The sequence below is a fragment of the Podarcis gaigeae genome (genome assembly GCF_964106915.1).
Source record: "Podarcis gaigeae genome assembly, chromosome: 12".
In the NCBI taxonomy this organism is placed as follows: Eukaryota; Metazoa; Chordata; class Lepidosauria; order Squamata; family Lacertidae; genus Podarcis; species Podarcis gaigeae.
This window is the reverse complement of record NC_139688.1, coordinates 9,003,359-9,022,631: the sequence shown is the minus strand read 5'-3', so window position 1 is coordinate 9,022,631 and position 19,273 is coordinate 9,003,359. Positions and strand designations below refer to the sequence as shown.

The 19,273-nt window shown below is 44.0% G+C and overlaps 1 protein-coding gene across 2 annotated transcripts in view; it reads right to left on the bottom strand.

Annotated features, from left to right (window-relative positions):
• The window catches only part of CTDSPL (CTD small phosphatase like), a 137,066-nt gene that overhangs the window by 93,007 nt on the left and 24,786 nt on the right, over positions 1 to 19,273 (bottom strand). For both annotated transcript variants that reach the window (XR_014556502.1, XM_083704303.1), the window contains exon 2: positions 162 to 316. Coding sequence is in view for 1 of the 2 variants with exons in the window: in XM_083704303.1 (XP_083560429.1) it covers positions 162 to 316 (155 nt within the window). In the remaining variant the exon portion in view is untranslated. The remainder of the gene's footprint in view (positions 1 to 161; positions 317 to 19,273) is intronic.

Genomic DNA, 19,273 nt, shown 5'->3' with positions numbered 1-19,273 from the left:
ATCAACTGCCATACTTTGCAACATTTCCCCCACTCCTCAGAAACTTGTAGTCATGGTTGCAGCTCAGTGGTTTCCAAATGATGTTGCAGGATATCCAGCCGCACACAACTTTTAACGGAAGGTTTAATCCAAAAAGCAAAAATTAGCAAGAGGATGCCAACCTTCTGAAGTCCGCCATTTTCTTCCACCAAAGGAGGAAGGACACTGGTGCTGTTGGTAGATGGTGGCTCAACATTGTAGTCACGAAAGCAGCAGAACAAAGTGCTAAAGATGTTTCGACTCCTCTGCTTCTTCAAACTGAGATTACATTGGGACACTGTAAAGAAAAGCAACATTTGAAGTCAGGTGTGTAACAGCTTCCTAGGCTCTTGAAAAAAATGGGTCAGTTATCTTATATGTGTTCATACTACTTTTAAAGTAACATCATAATGTTGAAGGTGAAAGCCTTATTTCTAATCATCTTCTTTTGAGTTATGCCAGGAGGCATTGTTGCCTCTTTTACTCAAGGCTGTTTGGTGTGAAGACAGCAGTGCCAGGTTATACTGGAGAAATATACCGGACAGAATTTTGCTAAGCTGTGTGTCTCACTGCATGGCTTTTTACAGCAAAGCTACACATTATGCTGAAGCAAACACTGACACCCATCACATTCACACTTTATATTTAACAAGCAAGAGAATAATGCGTGAAGCAGTTCTTTGATTTCTTATGCAATAAAGAAACAATTGCCATGGCACTATGACAAACAATACAGGAGGGAAGAGAATGTTCTATCTACGACCCATTTGGGCAGGACCTTTGAGTCGGCACAGCAGATGTGAAAGGCATCTGTGCCTCTGCGGCGGCCCTTCAGAAAAAAAACAACCACCACCAAACAAAACAACCAATCAAATTGCTGACACGTGCATTTCAAAGGCTGTCAAAAGCACCTGTTCAAAAGTTCATTTCAGGACACAGCTCTGGCCTTGGATGTGATCTGTATATGTAATTAAGTTGTGACAGCTAGGATTTAAGTAAGTGGGGAACCAGTGATGCAAGCCCGAAATGGTTGGGGGGGGGGAATGTGTTCCTACAAACAGCAGGACCTTATGCCCCATAGCAAGCTGCTTCTGAAATGAAAGGTTTTTTCAAAGGCCTTCTGTGATAGTGCTTGGGCAAAAGGGTCAGCTGTGCATGGAAACCCCCCCCCCCCCAATCAGGATAGCACAAGCACTATCTAGTAGCGGTGGGTAGAGGCCACAAAATTCAGTGGAGGTTCCCCATTTGGCACTTGGTAAAATAGCCTGATTTGGCTCAGGCCAAATTCGAAGCTTTCCAGTTCAGCTGGGGTGTCTGAATCCACTTTGCTCCCCTCTCCCCAAAATTCACTATTGGGAAATTTAAACACTCACTCTCTCTCTCTCTCTCTCTCTCTCTCTCTCTCTCTCTCTAACATTTCCCCCAGTTCACAGAATTTGATGAAATCAGCAGATATATTAGTCCCTTCAAAATGGATCAATTGGATCAGGAGCTGTTTTCTTGGATGTCTCTAAAACATGACTTTGTTTTTTCAAAAAACAAAAAGGCTATAACTTTCATTTTGGGGCAGAACCGGATGAAATTTGCAGGCAGATTACTCCTTCTGAGGATCCAGACCTCAAATTTCAGAAGGATAGCTGCAGATTCTTGCCAGGGCGGCAGTAATATTTTTTTGGGGGGGATCACTTACTCTCCCTTCATGTTTGTGGACAATTGGTCTAAAAATGGAGGCGCCAGAGAAATCATCCTGGGCAGAAAAAGAAAAACCCTGTCAAATTGTAGACAAATTGTTCCAGGGGCTTTGGTGCTAGGTATCTGTGAATTTGACTATGGGTTGAGACAGAAGGCAATTAATTTTCATGCCCTATGACTACAAGCAAGATCTGTCATTCACGGAAGAGCTCCCCCTGTCCTGATTCTGCAGTTTTCCTTAAAGGTTAAGACGTATTTCCCCTTTTGCAATGCTGTTCTCTCTCTCCCCACACACCGTTAAGGTAGAAGATGCTTCACAGGTCCCTCTGTTGGCTCATGTAGCCTCTTGTAGAGCCTGCAGTGCGTCAGACAAGCCCAAAACGTAATCTTAAAACATTTTAGCCACCTATTTGGATCCACCTTTTATAGACTGCTGTACCTCAGCTGAGTTCCCATGCCAGAGCATATGACTGGGTATCAAGTGGCTCTAGTGGACAACATGGTGCTCACTTCCTGCACTAGTACAACGGTGCGACAGGGAGGTGCGCTGCTAGCATGGCAAGCAATCAAGACCCTTATCCAGGCTACAGTGTGGTCCCACTTTGCCAGCGCCTACGCAGGTGGCGCTGTGGGTTAAAGCCTCAGCGCCTAGGACTTGCCGATCGAAAGGTCGGCGGTTCGAATCCCTGCGGCGGGGTGCGCTCCCGCTGCTCGGTCCCAGCGCCTGCCAACCTAGCAGTTCGAAAGCACCTCCGGGTGCAAGTAGATAAATAGGGACCGCTTACTAGCGGGAAGGTAAACGGCGTTTCCGTGTGCTGCGCTGGCTCGCCAGAACAGCGATGTCACGCTGGCCACGTGACCCGGAAGTGTCTCCGGACAGCGCTGGCCCCTGGCCTCTTAAGTGAGATGGGCGCACAACCCCAGAGTCTGGCAAGACTGGCCCGTACGGGCAGGGGTACCTTTACCTTTACCTTTACCTACATTTAGCTAAAATGTGGCAATGCCCTACAGGAACATACTGAATGACCTAGATCCAGGCATTCACAGCAACAGTTTTACACTTGCTTCACTATTCCTGCAGAATAACCCTAAACACTCACTATCTGCACTTCACTACAAACTCGGTGTGTGTGTGGATCAGCCAAAGGTACCAGGTGTGACTACCGATTTGTGTTCCTGGAGAACACTGAGAGGGATTCATGCAGTCTTTTACATAAAATCACAGAATTGTGGAGTTGGAATGGACCCAGAGGGTCATCTAGTCCAGCACCCAGCAATGCAGGAATCTCAACTAAAGCATCCATGACAGATGGCCGCCCAACATAAACTCACAGGAGTGACTGGCCTGCTGGGAGCTGTCAGAGAAAGGCTGGAGAATCCCCCCTGAAGCCTGTCTGGTTTCTATGCTAGGATGTTCCTCTTCTGCCGATCTCCTTGCTCAAGGACATGGAATTCATGCACCTGCCTGCAGATAATTTCTTGTTGCCTAAGGTAGAGGCAAAGCACAAGTCTGATTTAAAGAAAATACTGAATAGCATTAACCTGTACAATACAAAATATTCCCCCTCTCCAATGTTTCTCAGCTCAAGCATCTTAAAACTCTTTGCACCTTCAACAGCTTTAGTTGCAACTTTCTGGTTGCAGAAGTTTTAGCATCGTTATTGCTGACTAAGGAGGTAACTGATACACACATCAGACTAGCCAGTATGTGCATAGTACTAATAATGCTATTTTGTGGCAGATTAAATATAGCTTATTCACCATTTCCTTCCATTACTTCCTGAACCGCTTGATGTCTTTTATATAGAGAAACCCCTAACAAACATTTATGAGTAAAGGTTCTCAAAGCAAGCTGAGCTCACAGTTTTGCCCTACAGGACAAGGTCTGGCCTGAAATGAACCCCTCTAGATCTTATGACAACAAAAGAGTAGTTTTCATTATGAGGCAAAAGATTGGAAACTCAGGCTTCCTCCTGGGCCCTGTCCAGAAAGTGGTGGTGGGGGATGAGTGTTCAGACCCCTGGGCCCTCACTTGTGGAGTGCCTCAGGGTTCCGTCCTATTCCCTATCCGTTTTAACATCTACATGAAGCGCTGGGAGAGATCATCAGGGGGTTTGGGCTGGGTGTCTATCAATATGCAGATGATACCCAGCTCCACCTCTCTTTCAAATCAGAACCAGTGAAGGCAGTGAAGGTCCTATGAGTACCTGGAGGCGGTTGGAGGATGGATGGGGGCTAATGGATTGAGGTTGAATCCTGAGAAGACATGAGTACTGTTCTTGGGGGACAGGGAGTGGGCTGGTGTGGAGGACTCCCAGGTCCTGAATGAGGTAACTGTGCCCCTGAAGGACCAGGTGCGCAGCCTGGGAGTCATTTTGGACTCACAGCTGTCCATGGAGGTGCAGGTCAATTCTGTATCCAGGGCAGCTGTCTACCAGCTCTATCTGGTACACAGGCTGAGACCCTACCTGCCCGCGGACTGTCTTGCCAGCGTGGTGCATGCTCTGGTTATCTCCCGCTTGGACTACTGCAATGTGCTCTACGTGGGGCTACCGTTGAAGGAGCCTGGAAACTACAACTAATCTCGAATACAGCAGCTAAACTGGTGACTGGGGGCGGCCGCTGAGACCACATAACACCAGTCTTGAAAGACCTACATTGGCTCCCAGTACGTTTCTGAGCACAATTAAAAGTGTTGGTGTTGACCTTTAAAGCCCTAAACGGCCTCGGCCCAGTATACCTGAAGGAGCATCTCCACCCACATTGTTCTGCCCAGATGTTGAGGTCCAGCGCCGAGGGCCTTCTGACGGTTCCCTCACTGCGAGAAGCAAAGCTACAGGGAACCAGGCAGAGGGCCTTCTCGGTAGCGGCGCCCGCCCTGTGGAATGCCCTCCCATCAGATGTCAAAGAGATAAACAACTACCTGACATTTAGAAGACACCTGAAGGCAGCCCTGTTCAAGGAAGTTTTTAATGTGTGACATTTTAATGTATTTTTAATCTTTGTTGGAAGATTCCCCAGAGTGGTACAAACAAATTATTATTATTATTATTATTATTATTATTATTATTATTATTATTATTATTATTTTGAGTTATGCTTGCAAAACCAGAAGGGTCTTTGTCTACTTCCATCCGACTCAGATGTGAGCAAATCATGCAGGCTTTTGAAAGTTTCTGGCAGAAATAAACACATTTTGGAACAAAAAGGGATGGTCACTGATATTTTACCAAAGACTAAGCCCCATGTTAGGTCTTTACTTAGTATGTAAATTTTGCACTCCAGGGCATGCAAAATTCTTGTAGAGTGTTAGCAACAGAAGGGCCCATACCTTCATGATTTGCCTTCCCAAGACGGAGTGGCAGGCAACCTGGGTGGCTGGCAGATCAACCAAGGCCTAATGGACTTTATCCCTTCCAGCCCACCTGCTTCCTTACTGTCCACCACATGGCTGAAATCTTCACAAATTTTCTTCTGAGGGGGCCACAGCTTGGCATGCAAGTGGTGGGTAGTACTACCTATTTCCTGCACTTCTCTCTCTCAATAAATGCAGGCTTGTGTGTGGCCAGCTCCAATTAAAATAAGAAAGAACCATTACCCAGCTGCAGTTATATTGGTTCTAAAAGAAAAATAAGGGGGGGAACCTTACAAATGAGTTAAGGAACCATAAGGCAAGTCTCTTAAGCAAAAGGTCTAGAAAAATAAGCCCTACCAGATCATCAAGTACCTCAAGTGTGAATGGAAGAAGCCTCAAACCATTATACAAAGTGGGTAGGTGTTGGGGGTGGAGGGTGGTGGAGAGCCATTTCATATCCAGGCCTAGACCATTCAACCCTCTTTTAGGAAGGGTTACTGATTCATGTGGGGTTATGCTCCTGACCTCCGTGTGTGCCAGCAGAGCATGAATAGGTCTTTTCTGGCCATTTCCAGGTCACTGCAATGCGCAGTTACGTGTCAATTGGACACGCGTAAATCGGTCATTGCCTGTACTTAAGGCTGCCCTAGATGGGTCCTACCTGTGATCAAATATATTTTTTAAAGATGAAGATGTGTACATTATTAAGGCCTCAGTGGATCTGTGTTACTAATTTTCAATTTCTTACACAAGGAAGATGTTTGTGTTGCACAACTAATGCAGAAGAAGTCTATACAAAGGTGAATTTTCATAGCGCAGCAGCATATAGGCCATATTGTACCTTACACAAGATTGAGTTTCAAGAAACCATTTAAATTAATGTGAAATGGTTTTACTTCATAGCCTATGTGCCTCAAATGCAACACAACTTGAGCCTACCACTGACTCACATTTCCTTGTGGAAAGATGTTCTGGAATAACCTTTGACATCTTTATAGTTTTGCAAAATTATGCAAGGACTATGTCTGTTACTGTGATGCAAGTGTGAGATATAACACTTGAGAATGTAAACCCTTTTAAATGAATTTATCAGCTCTTTACAACTTTTAATTTTATATCTTGTGGTTATTGTCTTAAGAAAAAGAGGACCGCTAACAAATTACCTTTAAATGTACATAGGAAGCATTCCTGGAAAACTATTTTATACGTCTTATACAGCACCCCCCCAAAAAAAAACAACAACAACCCAGCAGTAAAAAAACCTGCCTGAATGTCAGAATTTTACATTTGAATATTCAAGGTGTATGCTACTGATTAAATGCATAGTGAATATTCTGAAGTGATATCCAAGGTTCATACAGTTGCAATTCAAAACTGTTATGGTACTTTAATGTGGTGGACAATGAGAACTCGCTGCATTTGTGCCACTGTCTAAGGGCCATCATAGAGCCAAGAAGGATATGAAACGGGTTCTGGGTGAACGGCGATGAAGAGCGAAGAAAACAAGACTCTCACAAAATGGCACTAACAGTGCTATCTGTAGACCACTTATTAGCCATTGTTTCAATGCAGTCAGAGAGGCAAATGCTTCACCAGGATTTGCAATTCTGGACCAGTCACAACATGTTTGGTCCATACATAACCCTGTTTTGGTTTTGTCCTCCTACAGAGTTCTGAGTTGATCAAGAAAAGACCTACCCATTCTGTATCTCAATGCACAGGAGACATCAGCTTCCATTTATGTATCAACATTATATTATTAAATGCCTGCACACCACCCTTTTCCTTCTTCGCTCAGGCATACAGGATGAGCCTCAAAAGGTAGCACTCAGTGTCACCGACTCCAACTTCCAATCCCCAAGGTAACACATTTAACATTCCTGGTGCATGACAGGAGCATTTAGAGTTCCCAGCCATGTTTCTCCAATTGGGGGTGGGGGAGAAGCAGGAGGGGAGCTCACCTGCAACACTTGTTTGCACAGGTGCTATAAATCTTACTCAAATTTATATTAAAAATGCCAAATGCTCAGGAGTTCGCATTTAGAGAAGCTAACTCAGCAACAAGAAGGGAGAAAAAAACTCATTCTTCCATTCGAGAGATATTCCAAAAAAGTAAAGGCTCCAAATGGTGTGGCAGAACGATCACTAAGGAACAAATAAAATCCCCTGCTTGCTTTCTCGGTCACATTTGCAGCCACTCCACAAGATGCTCACTCTACTTAAGACATTTTTTCTGGAGACACTTTCAAGTCAAAACATCAATGCAGCTTTTAAGGCCAGCTACAGCTTCCTCACTTTCCCACGTCCAAATTGCTCTTATTTCCAAAAGCATGAGATGTTTTTACTGGACTTTAAATATAGATCAGTCAAAAGAACAGCTGCCTAACCAAGCAGTGAAGTGCTACCCTGTATTAAAGTGCATGTGCGTGAGTACAAAATGAGTGTTTCACAGTAGTAACTGCACTAAAGGAGAGGCACGCAGCCAAGTATGTGCCACATGTACGAGCAAGTAAGGTGGTTATAAGTCCTGCTGATAAATTGGCTTGTCATACTACCCTTAGGATTCTATTCTTTTTAAGCAGAGTTAAAATGACAGAATATGCAGAAAGCATCATAAAGCAACGAATGAAGAGTTACAGATGAATATAAAACCCAATGTATATAGTGTTAAGTGGCAGACGGATATGCAGTAGCTCTGTATAGTAAGGTACACATATATGCTAACTGATAGCAAGGAAAACAGTAGCAGTAAATAATTACATATTTAATAAGAGAATGAAATAATGAAGTAATATAGCCTTTCACCACATTATCATATGGCTGCCTAATAATAATAATAATTTTTTATTTATACCCCGCCCTCCCCAGCCAAGGCCGGGCTCAGAGCGGCTTACAAGCAATAATAAAAACAAGATGAATGGTTACAACTTAAAAACAAAAATAAAATACATTAAAATAATGGAACATTAAAATATTAAAATGTAGCCTCATCGCAGGAGGAGAAGGAAAAGAAAGGGGGGAAAAAGAGAGAGAGGGAGGGAATCAAATTGGCTCCAAGCCAAAGGCCAGGCGGAACAACTCTGTCTTACAGGCCCTGCGGAAAGAAATCAGATCCTGCAGGGCCCTGGTCTCATGAGGCAGAGCGTTCCACCAGGCCGGAGCCAGAGTTGAAAAGGCCCTGGCTCTGGTTGAAGCCAATCTAACTTCCTTAGGACCTGGGACCACTAGGGTGTTGTTATTTATGGACCTTGAGGCTCTCCGTGGGGCATACCGGGAGAGGCGGTCCCGTAGGTACGAGGGTCCTAGGCCGTGATAAGCTTGGCCAACACTATTTTCGTATTGTAGGTAGAAGGATGAATCCAACAGAGCAGCAGCTTGCTTAAAGGGAACCCTTGTGAGTTGACAGGTTTCCTGGGAGAGGGGTTTCACTCAGCCACTATATTAGCACAGGGGAACTCTCAAGGTCCTCTGTTGGGGCTCAAGCAACCAACAACAAGTCCTAGAAAAAGTGGCAATTCCAGGGAAGCTAGCTCGCCAAATCTTCCGAAGGAGTTTTTCAAAAGGCATCCACAGAAGGATTGCTACAACTTTCAGCTGGCATGCATTGTGGTTTGTTGACCTTTTGAAGCAATGATACCTTTGGCTCCCCCAGCCCTTTATCTTGCCTATTTTGCACTGGGGCAGACAATAACTCGCAGAGTCTCAGAAACATGATTGCCACTGGCAGCAAATTTGTGGATCTCTAGTCGTGGCTTTGTTTTACAGGTGAATTTTGGCTTCACATATATTCTTTTGATTCTAAATTCTATACAGTGGTACCTCAGGTTACATACGCTTCAGGTTACATACGCTTCAGGTTACAGACTCCGCTAACCCAGAAATAGTGCTTCAGGTTAAGAACTTTGCTTCAGGATGAGAACAGAAATCGTGCTCTGGCGGCCCCGGCAGTAGCAGGAGGCCCCATTAATTGAAGTGGTGCTTCAGGTTAAAAACAGTTTCAGGTTAAGTACGGACCTCCGGAACGAATTAAGTACTTAACCTGAGGTACCACTGTAGTGAAGTTCTACATGGCATTGAGCTTCATGTTTTTATTGCTTGTGATTACTATTTCCTAAGAAAGAATTCTATTCTACTAAAGAAAACATTCCTTCCTTTTAACAAAGGGAACTTTCAACGCTGTACTAATAGATACAGACATAGAATGATCCAAGAAGTCCTCAACAGCAGAACATGCGGAAGATAACAAGTGGTATGTTACAACAGCTGTGAAGGTGGATGAAGGCTGCAGCAGATCCGTTGTGATACTCATGCCATTGGAATAGAGCCTTACTGCGAAGACTGTGCGTTGGTCAGCATACACTTATGCATACACATAAAACAAATTCACACACAGGCGTCCTCCAAAAATACAGAATGGGTATGCTGTTAGCCTGTGCTGCCTTTCCTAACACCTTTCTGAACTTCCCCATTTACACTTCCATTATGCTGCAAGAGCAGCTGTTCATAGGGATGCTGCTCGTAAATTAACTCCAAAAACGCTGCTCAGCAAATAACTCGGGAGTTCATGGCTGCGAAGTGACCTCATAGCACGCACACACTTCCCAGGCAGCACATATTGGAATAGCTGCTTAGTAATATCCAGGGTAATGAGGTGCTAATGATGCAGTTTGCTGAGAAGCTCAGCTAGTTATTTCTAGAGCCCTGGTCTCAGATTTACATTAGGAAAAGAGCAAAGAGGGGACAATTCTGTTAGGGTGGACACGTGCGCATTGCTAGAGAGAGGGCAAAAGAGGACAGAAATTTGCATGAACTTTCCACATGCTAATTTAAAAACAGTATCATTTACTTATTAATTGCATTTGCACGCAACTCCCCATTTATGCAGGGGTTGCACTCCAAGGCACTACATGAGTTGGGGGGACATGCATAAGCCTGCCCCATTCTGCCCCTGCTCCCTTCCAGTGCCAAAAATATGCCAAACACCCGCAAATGGGGATTTGCCTGTATATCCACCCCCAAGGAAGCATACATGGTACTCCTGCTCCTCACTTAATCCTCACAACAACCCTTTGAGGTATGTTAGGCTGAGAGGCAGTGACTGGGCCCAAGGTCACCCGGTGATCATCATGGCCAAGTGGGGATTCGAACCCTGATCTCCCAGATCCTAGTCTGACATTCTAACCACTATGCCACACTGGCTCTCAAAGGTAAGAAAAGAAGTATAAGGATGTAGGTTTAGAAACAGTAAGTGTAACTTAAAAAGAAATACAATTCCCCAATATGGAGATAACAGTGACCAAGTAACCCATGAGCCTGTTCAGTCTGCTGTTGTTAAATGTTGATGTCCAACTTCAAGGCACCTGCTCTCCCTTCTTAGAGCTCTCTTCTTTTAAATACTATATGGAATATCATGGAATATGGAATATGACCTGACAACCCATCATATAGAGGACAGACCTCTGTAAAGCAGGGCACATGTCCACCCTAAATTCTGTTTCCCTGCTCTGCTATGAAAGATCACCTGGTTTCTCTTTGCTTCCAAAGAAAATGCACATGAAATCCTTATGGTTTTCAGTTCCAAGTTAACACATGCACATGATTCCCAATAACAAGAAAATATAATTTACACCAGAATCAGATTCCAGGATGGCACTGAGCAGCGAAGCTAGTTATCTACTTGAGGACGAGCTCCCTATGTTATGCATGCAAGACAATATTTCTTCTGCAATTTTTTTTAAAAGTTTTTTGGCATTTTCTTAATATCATTTTAACCAACGATTCCAATATGCAATGGAACACACTATCAATCTTACGCCATGTTGGTTAAAAACATGAAGAGCAAAAGTCATTGAAGGGAATCCTCCCAGTGCCTTCTAATAACCAGTCAGAAATAAAAACTTTCCAACATATATCTGGTCTAAAACAATTGCTAAGTAGTCTAGACGCACGTCCACATACTATTTACCTGAAGTAGAATACATCTCTAGTAAGGCAGTAGGAAGGGCTTGGTGGGCTACTTCTACCACCCCCAGTACTTTAAATGCACATTTCATCTCTGATCAATGCACTAATCATCCTACCAATGCATTCAATTAATCTTTCCTCTTTTCATTAAATTGTAACTACAAGGGAGATACAAAATTCATTAGCTGCAAAAATATTTCACAGTGTTTTTACAATGCAGGGAAGGTAGCTCCTCGCTTTGCAAGCCTATTTCCAAACTGGCCTTGGGAGGGTAAGGCCCTAATTGACTCCAGCTACAAAGATTGAGGGGACAGAGGTGGCGCTGTGGGTTAAACCACAGAGCCTAGGACTTGCCGATCAGAAGGTCAGCGGTTCGAATCCCCGCAACGGGGTGAGCTCCCGTTGCTCGGTCCCTGCTCCTGCCAACCTAGCAGCTCGAAAGCACCTCAAAGTGCAAGCAGATAAATAGGTACCGCTCCAGCGGGAAGGTAAACGGTGTTTCCGTGCACTGCTCTGATTCGCCAGAAGCGGCTTCGTCATGCTGGCCACATGACCCGGAAGCTGTACGCCGGCTCCCACGACCACTAAAACAAGATGAGCACCGCAACCCCAGAGTTGGTCACGACTGGACCTAATAGTCAGGGGTCCCTTTACCTTTACAAAGGTTGAGGCTGCTGAAGAACCCAGAGACCATCTTGACTGTCTCTTAGTGCAGACTCAGGTCACTGAGTGTGGGCTTCCACTGCTGCCCCCTGTCATGAACCACCATGGCAGCAACAGTAACAGTTAAGTTCTATGCTTATGATAATCAGCTATTCTCTTGCTAATTGTGCTGTTTTAAATGTGCATTTCATTGTTATTTTTAAAATAACTTTTTATTGGGTTTTAGAAACAAGTTAAATGTCAATTGTAGATCTTACTTCCTTTAGCAATGCTTTCTTTTGAAACGTTTAAGGTAATTATTTTGTTAACTTTTCTGCATTCAGTGTCCGTTCTGTAGTGCAGTGTTTCCCAACCTTTTTTGGGCAAAGGCACACTTGTTTCATGAAAAAAATCTTGAGGCACACCACCATTAGAAAATGTTTAAAAAATTAACTCTGTGCCTATATTGACTATATATAAAGTAACTCTCTTTAATAGGAATCAAATAAACACAAAGAAAATATTTTATAATTACTTTATTATGAAATAGTAAGTAAACAGAAATATGAAAAATTATAAAATACTTTATTCAGTGCGCCTTTTGTCCCTCTCCTCGAAATGCTCCAACTCAATGTTCCTCCGCGGGCTGGCCATTGGAGAGCCGTGTCGCCCACACCGCAGCCCAATACAATATGAACCCTCCCCTCGCAAGCGGCAACCCCTCCACACTCCCCACCTTAAGCCTCCACACGCGCCCTGCCCAAAGAGATGCCCGCCCGCGAGGGGATCCTTTACCTCAGCATCCCGCCCCCCCCCCAAAAAAAGAGGGCGGGAGACTGCGGTCCCTCAGAGGCTGGGCGTTAGGAAGAAGCAGCCGCCTTCATCCAAGCAGGAGCAGCAGCAGCTGTAGCTGTAGTAGCGCCAAGCTGTGCCGGGGTGTGCCCATGAGGGGAGGGAGGGGAGAGAGAGGAGAGGCAGCAGGTCGCCCTCTTAAGTCACACGCGCGCAGGCACCACCACGCATCCCTCGCGCCCTCTCGCAGAGCCCCTGCTCAGCACCTCCCACCTCGGGGACGCCCGTCATGAGCCGCTGAGAGGCCGCCAAGCCTCCAGGCTGCTCCCATTCAGCCTTAGGCGCGCGCCCGCCTCGGGGAAAGCGGTGCTGGGAGGCGGAGAGAGAGAGAGAGAGAGGACGCCGCTGGCCGCGTCCCACCCTCAGTCAGTTGGCTCGGAGCTACTGAGGAGAGGGAGGTGGAGACGACGGCGCGTCTGTTCCGCTCGGGGCCAGCGCGCCCCCGCCCCCTCTCCAGAATCCCCAACTAAATACGATGCGCTAAGGGAGGGGGGAGAACCCACCCACAAAGAGGACGCCTTTCTGCAGGGCGCCTAAGACCTCTCGCCGCCCGACTCGCCCGCCTCCCTCCCACGGCACACCAGGCAACGTCTCGCGGCACACTAGTGTGCCGCGGAACACCGGTTGGGAAACACTGCTGTAGTGGACCACCTTTGTAATGTTTTGTTCTGGATGGTTTTATTTGATGTTTTCATGTGTTTTAAACCTCTCTGAGACTTTTTCCCCTTTAAAATATAACGTCAGCACAGAAATGAAACACATAAAAACAGAAGCAAATGTCTTTGCACTGGGTTCAGAGCAGAGATTGTAATGGGGAATTGGTGCCCTTGTAGTATCTGTCTGTGCACAGTAAGATGTAGAATTATGTTATCGAGAATGTTTTCAGCACCTTGTCCTCACCCAGCTGTGTATAAATAGACTTTCATTCACATATGTGGATCTGGAACTATGGATGCAAGTTCAATGCAGTGCAAGTACAGAGCTTCTGCATTTGGATGAACATTACGTTCAATATATATACCCTTTTTATACAGTGGTACCTCATAGAATCATAGGGTTGGAAGAGACCACAAGGGCCATCGAGTCCAACCCCCTGCCAAGCAGGAAACACCATCAGAGCACTCCTGACTTATGGTTGTCAAGCCTCTGCTTAAAGACCTCCAAAGAAGGAGACTCCACCACACTCCTTGGCAGCAAATTCCACTGTCAAACAGCTCTTACTGTCAGGAAGTTCTTCCTAATGTTTAGGTGGAATCTTCTTTCTTGTAGTTTGGATCCATTGCTCCGTGTCCGCTTCTCTGGAGCAGCAGAAAACAACCTTTCTCCCTCCTCTATGTGACATCCTTTTACATATTTGAACATGGCTATCATATCACCCCTTAACTTCCTCTTCTCCAGGCTAAACATGCCCAGCTCCCTTAGCCGTTCCTCATAAGGCATCGTTTCCAGGCCTCGGGTTACATACACTTCAGGTTACATACGCTTCAGGTTACACACTCTGCTAACCCAGAAATAGTGCTTCAGGCTAAGAACAGAAATCGTGCTCCGGTGGTGTGGCAGCAGCAGGAGGCCCCATTAGCTAAAGTGGTGATTCAGGTTAAGAACAGTTTCAAGTTAAGTACGGACCTCTGGAATGAATTAAGTACTTAACCTGAGGTACCACTGTACATGACTATAACTGGACCAGGCTAACGGAACCTTTAGCATACAAGTTTAACTTGTACCATAAAAGGTCTCTTTCTTTTTTAATTAGGCAGGGAGTAGAGCATCACAATCTTCCCTTAATCACTCCAATATTACTACTTTCAAGTTAGTTCAGTGCTAGGCAAACATTTGGCTCTTAGCTGAACCATCATCAAAAAAATCAGAACTAGAGCAGAGCAGCAATCTGAACTTATTTCAGCTTTATAAGCATGTATGCACTCTTGATATTTTTCTCAGTCCCGTTCAGGAAGTGCTTTTCTTGCTGTGAAAACGCCCATTCATTGTTGCAGGGAGTTAATGGTGACTGAAAAGCCTAAAATGATACTATCTGCCATCCACTTCAGTTCCCACTCCACACACACACACTTCCTCTTTTCTGTCAAATACTGAACAAATGATGTAATTTATTCCCATAGCTAAGCAAATCAGACTAGACCCAATAGGAAGAACTAGTAAATTCAACATGTGTTTCCTGTTCAGTATAAGGATTGCTAAGTTAAAAAGGAAAGGAAAGGAAGTACATGCCAAATATTGTTCCTCTATAGTCCTGGACAAGGTTTTCATTCAAGGGTCTTTACTTGATCCAGAATGTATTTTAGATTGGGAAGGAGGGGAATTAGTAATTTCAGCGATCTTAAAATTATGCTAATTGCAAACCCCCCCCCCCCCAAAAAAAACCATTAAGTTAAGCTCTATAGAGGCAATAATGGAGTTGCTTACCTCCAGTTAATACTGCCCCAAGGTCTGCAGACACACATTTAGGAGTGCCCTGGAGCTTAGAGAGACGCTCAGTCCACTATCCTTTTGGATGGCCAATGCAAAGTAAGTCAGCTGGAGGCCGCATTAAGCTTTGCCTTGTCCAGTTCCCTCCTCGCTACCAAGGAGGCCACAATGGGAGGAACGCTTAAAACATGCTTATCGTTACCAGGCGTGAACAGTTAAATGAAAACCAAATATTAAGCAGACTTTGTAAGAAAGCAGACATAATAATAATAATAATAATAATAATAATAATAATAATTTTTTATTTATACCCCGCCCTCCCCAGCCAAGGCCGGGCTCAGAGCGACTTACAAGCAATAATAAAAACAAGATGAATGATTACAAACTTAAAAACAAAAATAAAACACAACAATTAAAATAATGGAACATTAAAATATTAAAATGTAGCCTCATCGCAGGAGGAGAAGGAAAAGAAGGGGGGAAAAGAGAGAGGGGGGGGGAGGGAGGGAATCAAACTGGCTCCAAGCCAAAGGCCAGGCGGAACAACTCTGTCTTACAGGCCCTGCGGAAAGAAATCAGATCCTGCAGGGCCCTGGTCTCATGAGGCAGAGCGTTCCACCAGGCCGGAGCCAGAGTTGAAAAGGCCCTGGCTCTGGTCGAAGCCAATCTAACTTCCTTAGGACCCGGGACATGACTCTTTTGGTCCCCAAAAACCAAAAGGGAAAGGGTCAGTGCTTTGTAATAATGCACAATCTTTGCATGCAGATCCCAGGTTGAATCCACAGCATGTCCACGAAGGACTGCAGATGACCCGTTTGAAAGCTGTAAATTCACTGCCCATCAGCAATGACAATACTGAGTCTGATGGACCAATGTACTGAAGGCATAAGGCAGTGTCCAACTATGGCCGAGTTCTTTCAGGTTTGAGCTTCTGTGTGTATGTAATTCCAAAATATGAGACTTCACAGAGGCATCAACTGCAACATCTTCAGAAGAAACACAGTATAAAATATCCAGTTTAGGTGATAAGGGCTTATCGGCCAATTAAGTTGCTTTCACTGGATGAAACGGTCAACTGCATCTCCTACAGCAATTAAGCCAGGGGTCAGCAAACTTCTTCAGCAGGGGGCTGGTCCACTGCCCCTCAGACCTTGTGGGGGGCTGGACTATATTTTTGGGGGGGCATTGAATGAATGAATTCCTATGCCCCACAAATAACCCAGAGATATATTTTAAATAAAAGCACACTTTCTACTCATGTAAAAACACCAGGCAGGCCCCACAAATAACCCAGAGATGCATTTTTTTAAAAAAAGGACACATTCTACTCATGTAAAAACACGCTTTTTCCCGAACCATCCAAGGGCCGGATTTAGAAGGCGATTGGGCCGGATCCAGCCCCCGGGCCTTAGTTTGCCTACCCATGAATCTGTCCAGACTTCTGTCTTCCAAATGAGATGCTCTAAATGTGCACCACTAAAAAAAGGATCTGAATTTTGAAAAGTCAAGCACAGCAATACTCATTTAATCCAGCGGCCTGCTGTCTGGATTGTTCTATATTCTAGATAAATTACTATTTACTACTCCATGTGTCATTCCGATGCCTCGTCACAGCAAGCAAACCTCCACAAGGAACGGCAACTAAATGAAGCTGGTATATATTTGCCAGCTTTAGATCTCAAAATGGCAATGCTGTTTTGTTTCGTGTGCATGTATGTGTGTTAAACTTAGCAGACTGAATTCTTTCCCTCGGCAGAAAAGGATGTTTGGATTCTGTGGCTGCATCTGCTGTTGAACTTTGTGCAGCTTGTCTCTTTTTACTAGAAGAAAGCTTTGTTTGTTGGCCCCTCTCTCAGGGCGGGAAAGGAATGCAATGCATGCACAGACTCTGCAGTATTTCCTGTTACACTCCTGTTCCAAACCAATGTACTGGGAAAAAATCCAGGCAGCACAATCAAATCCTTGATCTAAAATGAAGGAAGGATGCTCAATGTTTTACAGTTTATATTTGTAGAGGAGTTATCTACATGGATTGGCGGGTTGTAAATAAATACAGAATTTACCTTCTAATCTGGACAAGACTAACTAAAATTCCCAAATAACAGCATATATACCAGCAGAGTAGACAAATGCCAGCCCAAACTAGATGTAACAAGATTTTTCAACGGCAATTGACACAGGAAGGACCTTATCTCTCTATCTACTTTATCTCTCTACAACCTGCTGCAAGTCATGCTTCTAGCTGGTAACTCCCTCCACCCTGCAACTGAAACAGATGATTGGTTCACTCCCTGACCAAGGGGATTACCCCACATATGCCTGGACAAGAACATTTTATTTTATATCCAACCCTTCTGCTGTCTTGCATGCCTCCAGGTCTCTAATACCAACTGAAAATCTAATTCTGAACACCAAATGTACACTATCAAAAAATATTATCAATAATCTATAAGATAATCAGTGATTTACAAGTAGGCCAACTTAATTCTATGAAACATCTTTGGGAGTTAGACCTAGAGGCTCAGACTGAAGAGGACTGGCATAACCTAGGCCCTAATACACATCAACATGTATTAAGAATAACACTGCTAAAGTGCAACTGTATTAGCAAGTCATCCTTCTTCCTTTGCTAGAGGAGATGTAATGACATTGGTACCAGATGTGGTGGGCATGTACCAAAGCAGAACCTTTCCAGCAAAAGGTCTTTGAGGAAATACAAAGTGTGCCAAGGCTAGCTTTCTGAACAATAGAAAGAACAATGGGGGGGGGGGGGAACCACTGGAAAGTGTGGGGCAAACCACTTGGGCCCATGCCTCCTAGGCATGGGGCAAGCGAAAGTGCGGACAAGGCCTTACAAATTTCTATGTGGCGACAAAAAGGATGGAAGATAGCATTATCAGAACAACCGAGGGATTTGGTCAACAAATGAGATTGGACGACCTTTTGGAAACTTATTATCCTTTCATAACATTCTTGATTGAAAACCCCATTGTTTGGCACCTACCAGACACACACCTGCAACTATGGTGAAATGTATTTCCATAATTTTCTGCTCCATGGAGAAGGGGGTTGGAGATTGATGACTTTTTGGGGGGAAAGTTTTAAACACCCCCCCCCCCGATTTATTCTTACGAATATAATGCATTTACTGTACATACCATCCCAATTATTCTACCCCCCACCTTTGGTCAGGGAACCAACTGGGTTTGGGTGGGAGGGAAAAGACCATGGACTTAATTGTAAATGGTACCCAGGACCTAATGTGAGATGTGTCTAGAGACAATCCTGTCTAAATCCACATATATGTAATTGAACAACTTCGAAGAAGTCCAACGTGGATTTGAATTCCAGTGAGGAAACCTCTCATAATTGAGGGGACTGCTCAAAAGGAAGCTGAAAGGGGAAATAATCAAGAAGGTCAAATCTCTCCAGAGGTACAGTAATTATTCAAAACCACAATGATAAAAGCCTAGCTATAATGTAATGTTTATTATGGATCTTAACAACTAGGGACTATACAGAAGACATAGGAAAGGAGGCCCTCTCCAAACAGGTTTAAAAAGACAGCAAAAAAATGAAATGCAGAATAATTATGCTTCAGAAGGAGAAGGGAAATTCCAAATTTAGAACCATATATTGTTAAAATGATGCTTCTTGAGATCTTTTGAACAGTGGGAGGTAATCTATTGATTATCAGAGAAGATGATGCAAGAGAGTGGATATATTTAAAAGTCAATCATGTGAAAATAAATGTGAACAAGGTAATATATGCAGAGAAATCAGTAACAGAAACATATAATCCTGATGTAAGAGAAAAGACAGGAATTGAAAACAAAGTAAGGATGAGTGGCTAAATGTGCATTATAGCAATGTGAAAACAAGACAAAAAACAAACGAGAATGAGCTTTAGCCATATTTAACAATAGAAAATGACAGCTTTTGACAAAATCTAAAGAGGGAAGAGGTGGATGAAAGCTTGAAAACCAGGGAAGTGGTATCAGGGACAGATAAAGAGAAGGAACATGGTAAAAAGAATCAATAGATAAGACATTATTTGAAAAAGACTGAAGTGGGAGAGAAAACAATTACGAAGAAATAGCAGAGACAAGATGAAGGATCAGCAAAAGAAGAATATATTATCAGAAGTGAAAGATAAAATAAGAACAGAGAACTGAAGCTGATGTTTGAACAGAAAAAGGAAATGAGTTAGAAGTTTATGTTGAATGGTAGGGTTGGAAAGAGCTTTTTAGGGATCAAAGTGTGTGTCGTAAAAAAATGGAACACCAACAGATCCACAAACATTCAAGCAATTTTGAAATCAAG